At 34.0% G+C, this 13,097-nt stretch overlaps 1 protein-coding gene across 1 annotated transcript; it reads left to right on the forward strand.

Annotated features, from left to right (window-relative positions):
- The first annotated feature begins 1,054 nt into the window (after window positions 1-1,054).
- LOC111477062 (ribosome-binding ATPase YchF) lies at window positions 1,055-9,313 on the forward strand. The gene is made up of 11 exons (XM_023121018.1): window positions 1,055-1,403; window positions 2,058-2,246; window positions 2,389-2,442; window positions 2,800-2,910; window positions 3,973-4,035; window positions 5,187-5,441; window positions 5,578-5,724; window positions 5,805-5,832; window positions 6,324-6,394; window positions 7,016-7,075; window positions 8,902-9,313. Exons 1-11 carry the CDS (start codon window positions 1,185-1,187, stop codon window positions 8,968-8,970), a joined length of 1,266 nt encoding a protein of 421 aa, XP_022976786.1. The 5' UTR covers window positions 1,055-1,184; the 3' UTR covers window positions 8,971-9,313.
- The last annotated feature ends 3,784 nt before the right edge of the window (window positions 9,314-13,097 follow it).

Raw genomic sequence — 13,097 nt, forward strand, 5'->3', positions numbered from 1 at the left:
TCGGTGTCTAACTATGATATTATTTGTAACAGCTCAAGTCCACAGGTAACAAATATCGTCCCTGTCGCTCTTGTTGGCACACTGCTCGGTGTCTAACTATGATATTATTTGTAACAGCTCAAGTCCATAGGTAACAAATATCATCCCTGTCGTTCTTGCTAGCACACTGCTCGGTGTCTAACTATGATATTATTCGTAACAGCTCAAGCTCATACGTAACAAATATCGTCCGCTTTGATTCGTATATTTTGTCGTTAGCCTCACAAATTTAAAACTCGAGCTGCTGAGGTGAGGTTTACAAAACCTTCTAAAAAAAATATTACTTCCTCTCTCCAACCAATATAGAATCTCACACTGCCCGGTTATGTATTTAATAAGTTTATAGTTTTTTAATGGGTTTGATACTATGGTCCGTTTAATTCTTAAAATAATTATTAATCAATTTAAGAAATATAAACTTTCGAGTTTGCCTCTGATAAGTTGGTATATATTTTTTAAAACTTAAAATTTAATATATATCGTTAAAAAAAATAAAAAAATATTAATTTAATGTTTATTTTTAGTTAGGATGACTATTTGATACAGTCAATTTGAATATAGTTGACCGTGTATTTTATTTTATATATATAACATGAATTATTCCAGATTGTTAAATTATAAAAATATATTAATTTATTTACAATTATATTACTATTTAATTTTATAGTTTAGCTATGCTTAAATATGTTATCGACTACAATGATTGAAACGCTAATTATCGTGATTAATTTAACTCCATCAATAAATCTATATTCATATTTAAAAAATTACTAATAAATTAAATTAGTTAAGAATAGTCATAAAAATATGAAATTATTATTAAAGATTTATATATATAAATAAAAAAATACACTCTATGAATTTTTACGCGTAGAAAGTCTAAAATTAAATATAAATTTTAATTTATTTTTTTAATCAATTTATTTGAAGTATAAATATATTTAAAGAAAAAAGGGAAGAAAAGAAAAAAAAAAAAAAGGAGGGAAAATGAAGGCCCAACGGGCTTATGTGAACCATTTGGCTTGGCGCAGAATATCTCTCAATTTACACCTTTCAATTTCATTCCCCGCGATAACTATTTGCTTCATCGCCATCGGTTTGTCTGTTCGGTTTTGGTCCGAGAGCTGCAGCGGGTGGCGGCAACCATGGCTAGAACAGCTTGCTTTCACATTATTCCTTCTCTTCTTCTCCCCTCCAAATCCTCCTTCTTCGGAACTCCCTCACTCTTCTCCAGAGCTTCTCATTTCGACCGTGTTATGGTGGTTGGCCGACGCTTCTCTTCTTCTTCCAAGATCAGCATGAGCCTCAGAGCCGGAATTGTTGGCCTCCCCAATGTTGGAAAATCCACTCTCTTCAATGCCGTCGTAAGCTAATCTCCGCTGTTTTCTCTATGTCTCTCATGATTCAATTTGATGTTATTTGGATTTAGCGCCATGGAGATGATTGTTTACTTTCGGAAAAACTCCATGGACATTGAAGAATCCGATGTGGAATTGTTGTCGTAGCCAGTGGATTGTGATTTTTTTGAAGCAGGAGTTGCGAACTATTGGATTTTACTGTAGGTAGTTATATACAGTAGCCATTCATAAATCCCTGCTCTCTGTGGATTTTCGAATTTCTCTGGTCTAAATTCCTTAGTCAGTAATAGCGGTTGATTCGCGTACTCACATGTTTAGGCTACGCCTCAAGATTTTATCATGATAGCTTTTAAATATTCACTCGGGTGATGAACGTGGTGGATTTCAATATTTTTTAACTGAAAAAGTCGATTCAGAATAAGTTTTAACAATTTTTTATGCAAGCTACATCATACTTTGTCTTGTACTGATGATAATCATGCCGTTTCTGAGAAATATTGTACTGTTCTGTGTTTGATTGTGAATGCTTACTTAACTTCCAACTACTTATCTATTCTTGCAGCTTGGATAACTTCATCTTATAGTTTATAGTTCTACTAGGAATAGGAAATTTATATCAATCTCGCATGACACCCATTGTTTATGATGTTACCTTCGTAGGTCGAAAATGGCAGGGCCCAAGCTGCCAACTTTCCTTTCTGTACAATAGAGCCAAATGTAGGAGTAGTTGCAGTTCCAGATCCCCGTCTCCATAAACTTTCTGAGCTCAGCAAGTCTCAGCGAGCGGTCCCAGCATCGATAGAATTTGTAGATATTGCTGGGTTAGTGAAAGGAGCCAGTCAAGGAGAGGTAATGTTTATTCTCACCTCATTGTTCTTTCTCATCATGCATCCCAATCATTTGGAATCTCCTTTTTATTTGTCTTTCAGTCGTGGTAATTATAGGATTAAATAATAATAACAGTAATTTTCCTTCATTTTTTCTACTGCAGGGATTGGGAAATAAATTTTTATCCCATATTCGCGAGGTGGACTCCATACTTCAGGTTTTTTTTTCTACTTGATCCTTTAGTTTTTTCCTCATAACAGATGAACTGGCTGGTTATTTCTCTGCAATATCAATTGTCTCGTGACTTTGAACTAAGATAGAAAATGTACATCATTTTTTTAAAAAACATACTTTAACTTGTTGAATTATTTGTTTGTTTTGTAAAATTTGTATAAGCTTTTCTTCCTATACCTCAGCGTACACATTCTCTTATATTATGTTTCTGTTATGCAAGACGCTTGCATGTCAGTGAGGTTAAGCAATGTCGTGGAAGCTCTAAGAATAATCTGGGTGCTTCTTGCGTTTTTCAGTACATCATTTTGTGCCAATAGAGAGTTTATTATTATTTTTTCAGGTTGTGCGCTGTTTTGAAGACAATGACATTGTTCATGTCAATGGGAAAATTGATCCAAAAACTGATATCGATGTGATTAACTTAGAGCTTGTTTTTTCAGATCTGGACCAGGTAATGTCATTGAAACCTTTAATATATTTCAATGCAAGTTTTGCTTCTTTCGGAATGCAGGCTGTAATCATGCAAAATTTTGCATTCTTCTCCCAACAATCTTAATTCATCATAGATTCATATGGGAAAAGGGGGCAACTTGATGAGATCCCATGCTTTAGAGTTCTACAGAGAAAAAAAACAAAAAGTTGTCTTAGAAGCTGTTTGGACGTTTTGCATTTTGTCCCCTCTTTGATCTCTTCTTTCCTTGATGATTCATTATGATAACATAGAGCTGATTGTGCTAGAGCTTTTATTACTCGATTAAAATTATTGTAAATCAAAAATTCTCGTGTTCGATTGAAGAAGAGATGGCATGTCCTCTGACTGGGTTAATACAGCTGTTTTAAGTACCTTTTACTTTTTCCATTCTATTTATTTATTTTCATGGGAAACAGATACAAAAGAGAAACACACAGCCTAAAGGCCTCAGGGATGAGTAGTCCCTAAGCCTAGTTTGGAGGATAAAAAATAAAGGACGTCCAATCTACGTTGATGAACGAGCATCGGTTGTTGGGCGTCTAATTTGAGTGCTAGTGATTTGATGAGATGACAAAAATTATTATTACCAGTATCTTTCTTAAGAAATTACTTTTGGTGAAAAGAGAGAAGTAAGGGACCTCCATACCCATGTCAAAGGAGATTGTTATAAAAATTGAAGAACTATGTATTAGTTATGCTGCCGCTTTGGTCTCTACTTTTGAGCTTAAAATAGAAGTGAAAAACATAATTTTTTAGATCATTCCCTAAGTTGGGTGCATCAAGTAAGCAATGTTTAATATTTGCTTTTCTTGTTGAAGTTTATATTGGATGCATACAAATGTACGTGCTACGTGCGGAGGAGAAAGATAACCCTTGGGACATTGTCTTACAATGTGGTTCATTTGCATAAATTGTTTCATGCTATTCTGCCATCTATGTCGTGTGACTAATTCATTGGATTTCATTGAATGTGACGTCTCTTTGCTCTGTCATTTTGATGATCTGATCAAAACTAAATTGTACATTTTAAAAGAGATGCAGATTGAGAAAAGATTAGAGAAGCTCAAGAAAGGCAAGGCAAGGGATTCACAGTCTAAAGTCAAGGTGTGTTTATCTCACAAGCCTGCTTGTTGCTATAAATTATACTTTCCTATATTGATGTGCTTAATTAACTATTAGACTGCTCTCAAAGCATGATTAAATTTGTTTGTAAAAATCTAACCTCAATTTTAAAATGTTTTGGCCAAAGAAGAATTGTCATTGGCAATGGAAAGAAAGGTTATGTGTAAATTAAATTACTTGATTTCAAAGCCTAATTAATAGCAGGCATCTAAGGCCCTTTAGTTGAGGCTATTAAAAATGTCAATTCAGTTCAAGTACAAGATGGAACCCAGATCAAATATGTCAAGAACTGAAATGATGGCATGCTTTGGGGGCATTCATGTTGAAATTAAAATGTTTGCTCAGGCTTGCTCTTGTTCTTATAATGACAATCAAATTCATCCCAACTAATTACGTGCCTTTTTAAGGCATTTATCTGCTTGGGCTTAGTCTTTTGTGGACTATTTCAGGACCATAATAGAAAACATTAGTGAAGCAAAGAAATGAAGAATTGAAGTGATTGCCGTGAGAAAGGTAAATCCCATGCCTCGTGAAAAATTTAAGAAGAGGAATAAAAGAGAAATAGTTGTGCTCTGTTGATATGGAAAGTAACAAACCCTCGCTAAAACTTTGAAGATGGTAAATTAACAAACCCAAACCTTCGGGTCATTTAAGCCAAATTCCATTGGACGTAGGTGGCTACAAGATGTGTATGCATTAATGTAATACTCCAATAAAGGAACTAAATACTAAGGTTGCTAACTTTAACATCAAAGGCTGGTCCAATGACTGTTATTTGAAATTCTTAATAGTGTTTGCTTCCCTATTGAAAAGATAACTTAATGTACGACGAGTTTACATTAAGATGCAATACAGATTATGATAACCATATGACAGTGAATTTGTATTTAAAATTCTTTTATCTTTAGAATTTGATGTAATTCATGGATATGTTACATTTCTTGTGTCCTTCCTAACAAATAGTGTCCCTATATCAGTGTCTTCTTGGATCCCATCTCCCACATTTCTGTTGATGTGCCTCTTAGGTCATCATGATTCCTAATAATGCTTCCGTCTCTTCGTATTTTCTTTTTACCCTTCCGTGGTTCACGCATATTACTTAAACTTATTTTCTCTTCCCTTATATCTTCAAGGAAGAAGCCGAGAAATCTGCATTGGAAAAAATTCAGACGGTCCTTATGGATGGGAAACCAGCCCGATCAGTAACTTTAACAGATTTTGAAAAGGATGCTATAAAGCATCTTTGCCTGCTCACAATGAAACCGGTCATATATGTGGCCAATGTTGCAGAATCTGATCTAGCGGAGCCTGCAAGTAATCCTCATGTTGAAGAAGTTATGAGTCTTGCTTCAGAGTTGCAATCTGGAATAGTGACAGTTTCTGCACAGGTTGGGCTGGGACAAATTTTTGGGTGTTCTAAAAATATCTCCCTCAAGTCTCAATAATTTTCTGCAAAATGAAATAGACTAAAAGCCATTGACAATGTCTGATGAAAATCTGAATTGAGGGGCTTCATATTTTCAGGTTGAGTCTGAGCTTTCTGAACTTCCGTCAGAAGAAAGGGTCGAATATTTAAAATCTCTTGGTGTAAGTGAAAGTGGCCTGGGAAATCTTATAAGGGCAACCTATAACCTTTTGGGACTCCGTACGTATTTTACTTCGGGTGAAAAGGTAGGGTTTTGGACAATTACTTTAGTATTTGGTATACAATCTTTATATTAACTGAGAGATCGTTTGTGGGGCCTTTACAGGAAACAAAAGCCTGGACCATACTATCAGGTTTGCTTCAGTTCTACTAATTTGAGGAAATTAATTGACATTGACCTGATTCTTCTCTCCTAACATGCGTGTATTATGGGTGCTGAAGGAAAATTCCTATGTTGATGTATGCTAATTGATCTCTATGTCGAATCAGATTTTTTATTATTTATTTTCCATACTTGGCCCTAATAATGTATATATTATGAGAAACTGAATTTTCATTGGGAGAACAATGAAAGAATACAAAAAAAAAAAAAAAAAAAAAAAAAATTGTTAAATTGCTACTAACCTCAAAATTTTAATTTTAATAGCTAAAGTTCATGAGTTAAGTTGGATTTATCATTTAACTTGTTTTTCATACTCATTACGTGTGAGCTTAGTTACAATTAGGATTAACGAAGCTCCACACTTGCATGATTTTTTGATTTATGAACTAAGCGTTATAGTTTATGCATGATTTGAATTCTCTCGGTGTTCAATTGTTTAGATCTATATTATTTTTTATTTAGGAATGACTGCACCACAAGCTGCTGGAGTCATTCACTCGGACTTTGAGAGAGGGTTCATTCGCGCAGAGACGGTGAGATTAAAAGTCTTATTGTATATCCTCTAATCTATATTCTTTTTCTTTTGTCCCTTATAACAAGTAAACTAATAAAACTGAGTATATCCATCAAAATCCCCTCTGCAAGTTGAGGGAGAAAAATTGGAGGCTTCTTTGAACTAAAAATAAAAAAAGTTGTATGCTTCTATCGTTATGAATAAGTAGTAGTTATCATCCTAAATGTTTCCTAGTATGGTTTTGTGAATTTATCAAATACAAAGTTCTTGAAACAAGTTTTTCTTGTCAATTCTAAATTTCTGAAAAATGGAATGTTCTAGTAAGAGTTTGAAGTTGTCCTTTACTGAAAAGAAATACCAAGCTTTATTGTACAACTTATTAAATAATGCCATTGTTACCTTATCTTCATACAGATCAGTGAATTTTATATTTTAAGAGAAAACAAATGAACAAACTAATGCTAAATGTCAATTGGCAATAGGCCTGTTCAACAAGCCTAAGGATTTACTCGTATCTTTAATTACTCATGGTCTATATTTTCGGTGATGATAATCCATGTTTCTGTGCTTCTCTTTTCTTCTTTTATTTTGTCTTCAGATTTTCCTTTTCTTAGAATTTTTCTTTTTTTGATTTATATAGGTGGCTTATGACGATTTTGTTGCTGCGGGTTCATTTGCTGCAGCAAGGGAGAAAGGACTTGTAAGTTGGTAGTTTCGTTACTGTATGTTTTGAACTCTAAAATGGTATGCATAAGACGTGGCATATTTATGGTACAGGATCTTTCACTCAAGATCAGTGCTTAAATTACTTGACTTGACTGAACCTTTTGAATTAAGTGCACGACTAAGTTCAAGTCCATGTAGTATTTACTGTGGACAGTAGCTCAGTTAATAATATAGTTCAAGCTTAACATATAGCTTAGGAGATGTAGCCTACTGGATATAGCTTGTGGCCACCTTGTTTCTCAAACAATTCTCATATGACGGAGGAATAGGTTAAGGTAAAAGTTGCTGAAATGCAATGTTACAAATAGAATGACTGATAATTCTGTGTCGTGTCTATGAATGGCCAAATTTCTAAGATGGATATAGTTATGCGAAGTAAATGAAGGAAATATATATTTTTCTTGATTTTAATGAGAATCTAGTCTTTGATAATTCTGTGTCGTGCCTATCAATTGCCAATACGAATAAACCTTGTCAATAAATTATGAGTGTATTGGGCTAGTTTTTCCCTTAAAATGACAGTATTTGGCTTAAGAAGTCTTTGGAGGACACGTGGGAGGGAGTGAGGTTTAATGCTTCCTTATGGGGTTCATTAATCAATTTTTTTATAATAATTTATTAGCTTGGTCTTGGTGTGTATATATATATTTTGTATACTCCCATATATTCTTTCCGTTTTCTCAATGAAACTCAGTTTCTTACAAAAAAAGAGAAAAAAAGGGTTTATTTGGGTTCAGGATGCTCCCCTTTTTATGATTTTTGTTAATTGGGATGTTTTCTTGTAACTAGGACTTGGTTGTTTTCTTCTCTTTTGTTTCCTTTTGATGACCGGAGGCCCTATTCGTTTTTGTGTCTGTGTTCTTGTACTTCCATTTTTCTTGATGAAGATGGTTGCCTACTAGAAAAGTGTGGGTATGTGGAGCACAAATTTGTATTAACTATTTTCCCTTCAATTAATCTATCTACGGAAATAACTGCAAGTTAATTTTATGCCTTGATTCTTATGCGGAACATTTATGTCCTTTCTACTTACTGGTTTGTATATGCACTTACTATTATTATTATCTATTTTGACCTATTCTTACCTGTTGAACTGCATGTGTCCTTTTATTTTTACTTGGTTTTTAAGAAAACAAGAATTGCACGTGATTTGTGATCTCAACTTCTCATTATTTTGATTTTCCCGTGCCACAAAATTTATTTTGGTAGAAAGAACAAAGAAAACTTTATGTTAGTGAAGGATCACACATAAAACCAACAAAGAGATAAGAAATCGTCCTAAGTGGTACCGAATGGAGTTTGCAAAAATGCCCTGATTTGATACTTAATTAATGGAGGATTGTTGCACAGCTTTATTTAGCGCCTTCAATTTACAAATCGCAAAAGTCAGGAACTCTCAAAGAGCACTATGCTCCTTCTCTATACCTTCAGAAGCTCTATTTCATTCACTGCAAAGAAACCAACTAAGGCTTAACGTTCACCCGAAGCACTTTGCTTCTACTATAAAAAAAAGATGACAACATAAAGCTTGGTCATTAAAGTTCGCGAAGTCTCAAGGAACACACCAACAAAAGGAAGTTTATTTAATTAACATTGTAAGGAGGTTTAAGTAGTTCTGTGTAGGAGCCATATTGATTGAGAAGTTCACTCGTAGTAAAATGACAACATAGCAGTCCATCTCGAAAAAAATCCTAATGGAAGTGTTTAAAGGCTTCTGCGTTTTAATTCCATGAATAGTGAAAGCAGTTCCTCTTCCTCCACTCACTCACTCACTGAAGCTTTCATGTTATGTTATTGCAGTTGAGAGCTGAGGGTAAAGAATATATTGTGCAGGAAGGGGATGTCATGCTCTTTCGTTTCAATGTTTAGCAGCTGCTGAGTTTGACCAAGTTGTCCAAGAAGCAGAAAATATAGTGGCGTTTTTTCTATGCAAGGTTGAAGATTTGAAGTTAATTTATCATTTGATGCTTTTGGGAATTCTCATTGTTTGGGTTCGTCTTTTGTTGGTCAATGGGAGCCAAGTATGAGTTGACAATTTTGAATGTAGAGTGCATAGTTTATTGCACGAACAGATATAAATAGGCTACGAAAGGCAGAATTACACACATAAAAAAGGTAGGGAGAGTGGTTGGTACCTGGTGATGGGAAGGGGATCTGTAACTTTTAGTATTGACTCAAGATTTATGTACGAACACTAAAGTTCCTTCTTCCATTCTTCAAATCCCTTAGTCCCTTTTCCTTACCCGGCAAGTGTTGATTAGTTATCAGGAGACTCAAAATCCTCAGCTAGCAGGTTGATGACAGATCCGACTCATCACACCAAGCGAAAATTTCTAAGATCTATGGATGTCGCCATAAGGAGACATTAGGATAACTTACTTCAACAAAGAGGAAACACAATATCTTGTTTTAGGATTGAGGAAAACTTCTAGTACCATAGTTCTTGTTTTAGGATTATAAGACTAGGCCATACATAAAACATACCAAAGCTACCAAAGCCAGACAGGAATTACTAGAAAATATTCTAATAATAACGAATTAAAGAACAAGGAAGCAAACTGTCCAGTTCCTTTCTAGATAAGTCTAGTTTGAAGTGATAGTCGATGGAATCATACTACCAAGACCAAAAGAAGGAAAAGACCATTTGCCCTGTTTGTTTGTTTGTTATTTAGTTTAATAAATTCTTCTTTTTTAACTATTGGTGATGTGACTAAATATAGATGATAGTAGTACAAAAGTTTCCATATAGTTGTAATATCGAAAAGAACTTCACACGGATTTTTTTTTGGTGTTCTTCGATTTCTATGGTCTTCTCGAATTCAAGTGAAGAAGATTAATGGTACGTTTGAAATGACTTTTTAAGTGTTTAAGAGTACTAAGAGTTTCTATCAGGACAAAGCAGAATTGTCGGTCTCCAAGTGTTGAGTTTGAGAGCTGTAAAGGAAAGTGGAAGCCACTTGATAGCATCTTTGGCTGTAACTGTCATCGTCACTCACAAGTTCACTATGTTGAATTGAATTTATAGTGTACAACAATCACTTTGAAAATATGTTTTTTTTTCTTGTTCAAAATTAATTTTGATGTTTAATTGCATTTAGGATGTGAAACCAAACATCAAATTGATTTTGAATGATTAAAAGTATATTTAGTGTGGTTTGAACCCGACAAAAATGATTTTAATCATTTTAAAGGCACTCAAACCCGCTATGCATTTTATAGTTTATATGAACTGGAACTTTATACTTTAAACTAGTTGCAGAATGATGTGTGATTGTCTTCCAGAATTATTACTCATGTCCTTAATTTGATCTTTGAAAAATCCCAATTTTGAACTTCATCCATCCTGATAGACCTTGAAGGTTCCCTGGACTCTTGTTATTCGATAATGCTTGCCAGTGTAATATTATCTTACCTAACAGATTGTACAGTGGTTTCAAGATCTAAATCAACGGGGGAAATTTGGCTGGACAGAAACAGGTATGTGCATTATTCTCATAGAATTGTCTTTGATAATGAATTCTTTTTTATACTTTCTCTTATTGATGATGTCAATGTCCTGAGAGATGATCATTATCCTAACTAGATAGCTAGTCTTTGTCAAATAGTGATTTTTGCTTGGCTTCAATGTCTTGCTGTATTAGCGATATTTAGAAGACGTATATAGCAATGCTCTTTTTTGCTTCTAAGCTAGACACGACCTGGCTGTTTATTCTTGCTAGATAAGTTTTTAAATTTGCTTTAGCCTTAGTCAAAAGTGCACCTTTAGGAAAGTTAGTCCATAAAATTGAATATACCATTTTGAAAATGAAAGAAATCAATAATTAAACTTTGGTACTTTCTACCCACTTGTCAAAATTATGATAGTTTTTAGGCTTAAATACTACTTTCGTCTCTATACTTTTTTCGCTTTGGTTCATTTTGGTCTTATGATCATTTTAGTTCTTAATACTTTCAAGTTCTTAATACTTTCAAAATGTCCAATTTGATCGACTTTTAAAAATGGACTATTTTGACTCCGTCATTTTCATCTTTTATTTCATTTTTGTTTTCAACCGAAATTCTAGCATGATACTTCATTTACTAAATATCTTAAAATTCTGTATAAATTTGCATTAAAATGTTTTCACGGTGAATTACTTACATGTTAAAACTTTTACAAATATGGTTTAAAATGGTCGCTTTTTAAGACTCCAAATACTAATTTAAATATCTTGAAAATATATGTTGAAAGGACATGAAACCAAGTTTTTATTTTATTCTTAGATGGGTGTCTGTGAAACATAAATATCATTGGCCATATGAGGCAAGTAACTTGTCCATGTCTTGTAGGCTGGTAAATTATGTATGCTAGACAATGATCTTTTCTTGACCAAAACTACCATAACCTTTTTCCTTTTTCTTCAATCACATAATTATTTATAATAGAAAATTCTGTGTTTTGCTACCACGAATTTCTCCCTTGTCATAATTCTAATAGAGTCTTGATTTCAGCTTAGAAAAATGTTGGTTAGTCGAGGAATGCTGCATGTGGAAATAGAATTTCTTTAATTATTATTATTATTATTATTTTCTTTAAAAATTCATTATTGCCTTTTCTAGCATTATTTAGGCACGAGTAATTTAGTACTTCGATGATGGGGCATGTTTGTTAGGAGCAGAAAGGTGATAAAATATTAATATAAAGTAATCTGTTTTATGTATACACATCAAATGCATAGAAATTATAAAAGAGTTAGTCTCATTAAAATCTGCATTTTGCCCATGCTTGCTTCGGCAGTAGAGACATCGTCATACTCTGCTAGATTTCATGTTCCCTTTCTTGTAATTAGGAGATTCCCTTTTTAATTATTTTTTGGGATAATGTTATAGATGTATGTATATATTTACATCTATGCACATAATTTAGCCAAGTCTGTTATAACTTAACTCGAATGGTCTGGCTCTAGTTTGATTATAACTTTGTTTTGGTTTTATCTAGTTTAAATAGGTTTAATTTGGGTCGTGTTCTTGGTTGGTTTATGGACCCATTTGAACCGGGAGAATTAATATATGCAACCTTTATCGGATAGAAGATATAAAAAAACTTACGAGAATGACATTTTCTTCTTGGAGAGATTACATTCTTTTATTCACTCTGTAAATAAGAGATTACTTAGAGGGAATAATAGGGTGTTCATCTACCGAAGACTTACAACCAAATGTGATAGTGTTAGACAGTAGTCTTATGAAAACCGATGAAATAGGTACAAACTGTTCCTTATCATAACACTTGCCAAATGCACCCGTAACTCCTACAAATCATAAACCTTCAAACCAAATTACAAACAACATTCCAATAAAACTTTCGAAACACGATCTACCAAACAGAAGTTCAAGAATATTTTCAAATATCGTTTGAATGGATGGATGATAAGAGAAAAAGTAGAGGGAGTAGCGAGAGCTGGGGAATGGGAATTATGAGCCGAGTTCATGCACTGAATTCTCTATGTGCGAGCACAATGGAAGAAATGGATGTCTGTGGTTAAGCTAAAGCTGCTGGGCCATGTGTGGCCTTCAATTATATCTTTTCTTTATGTACACTGCATCAAATTTGATCCTCTAAATATCGTCTGCACGTGCAGTCCCTTTGTTTTTCCACTCTACACGACAATCTTCTCGGTCAAATGGCCATTTCTGTGGGGCACTGCGCCTCATGCATTCCCCATTTTCAATCCATTCTTACTACTCTTTTCACTACACTCTTCTTTCCATCCTTTTCATATTCGGTGCCATTTTCTTATATTATTCTCTTTTCAAAATCATGGGGCGGCCCTGGTGGCCACGGCTTTTAGGATATCTTTTTATCAAGTTTTTGGTTCAGATCCCTGTGTGAAAACACCTTATGATTTAAGACTTTGGTGGTCATATTTCAAATTTGGTCGTCGGGTTGGACGGTCTCTCGAAAAGGTTAGGAGGTATGAAGATATCCTTTTGTGGAAAACTCAACGCTTGTGATC

Source organism: Cucurbita maxima, unplaced genomic scaffold (assembly GCF_002738345.1).
Source record: "Cucurbita maxima cultivar Rimu unplaced genomic scaffold, Cmax_1.0 Cma_Scf00003, whole genome shotgun sequence".
Lineage (NCBI taxonomy): Eukaryota > Viridiplantae > Streptophyta > Magnoliopsida > Cucurbitales > Cucurbitaceae > Cucurbita > Cucurbita maxima.

What these genes read in the sequence shown, in the direction of transcription:
- LOC111477062 (XM_023121018.1), top strand. Translation starts at nt 1,185, where the DNA reads ATGGCTAGAACAGCTTGCTTTCACATTATTCCTTCTCTTCTTCTCCCC. An exon ending in AGGTGGACTCCATACTTCAG is followed by an intron (nt 2,443 to 2,799) that starts GTTTTTTTTTCT and finishes TTATTTTTTCAG; the next exon opens with GTTGTGCGCTGTTTTGAAGA. An exon ending in AGCCTGGACCATACTATCAG is followed by an intron (nt 5,833 to 6,323) that starts GTTTGCTTCAGT and finishes TTTTTTATTTAG; the next exon opens with GAATGACTGCACCACAAGCT.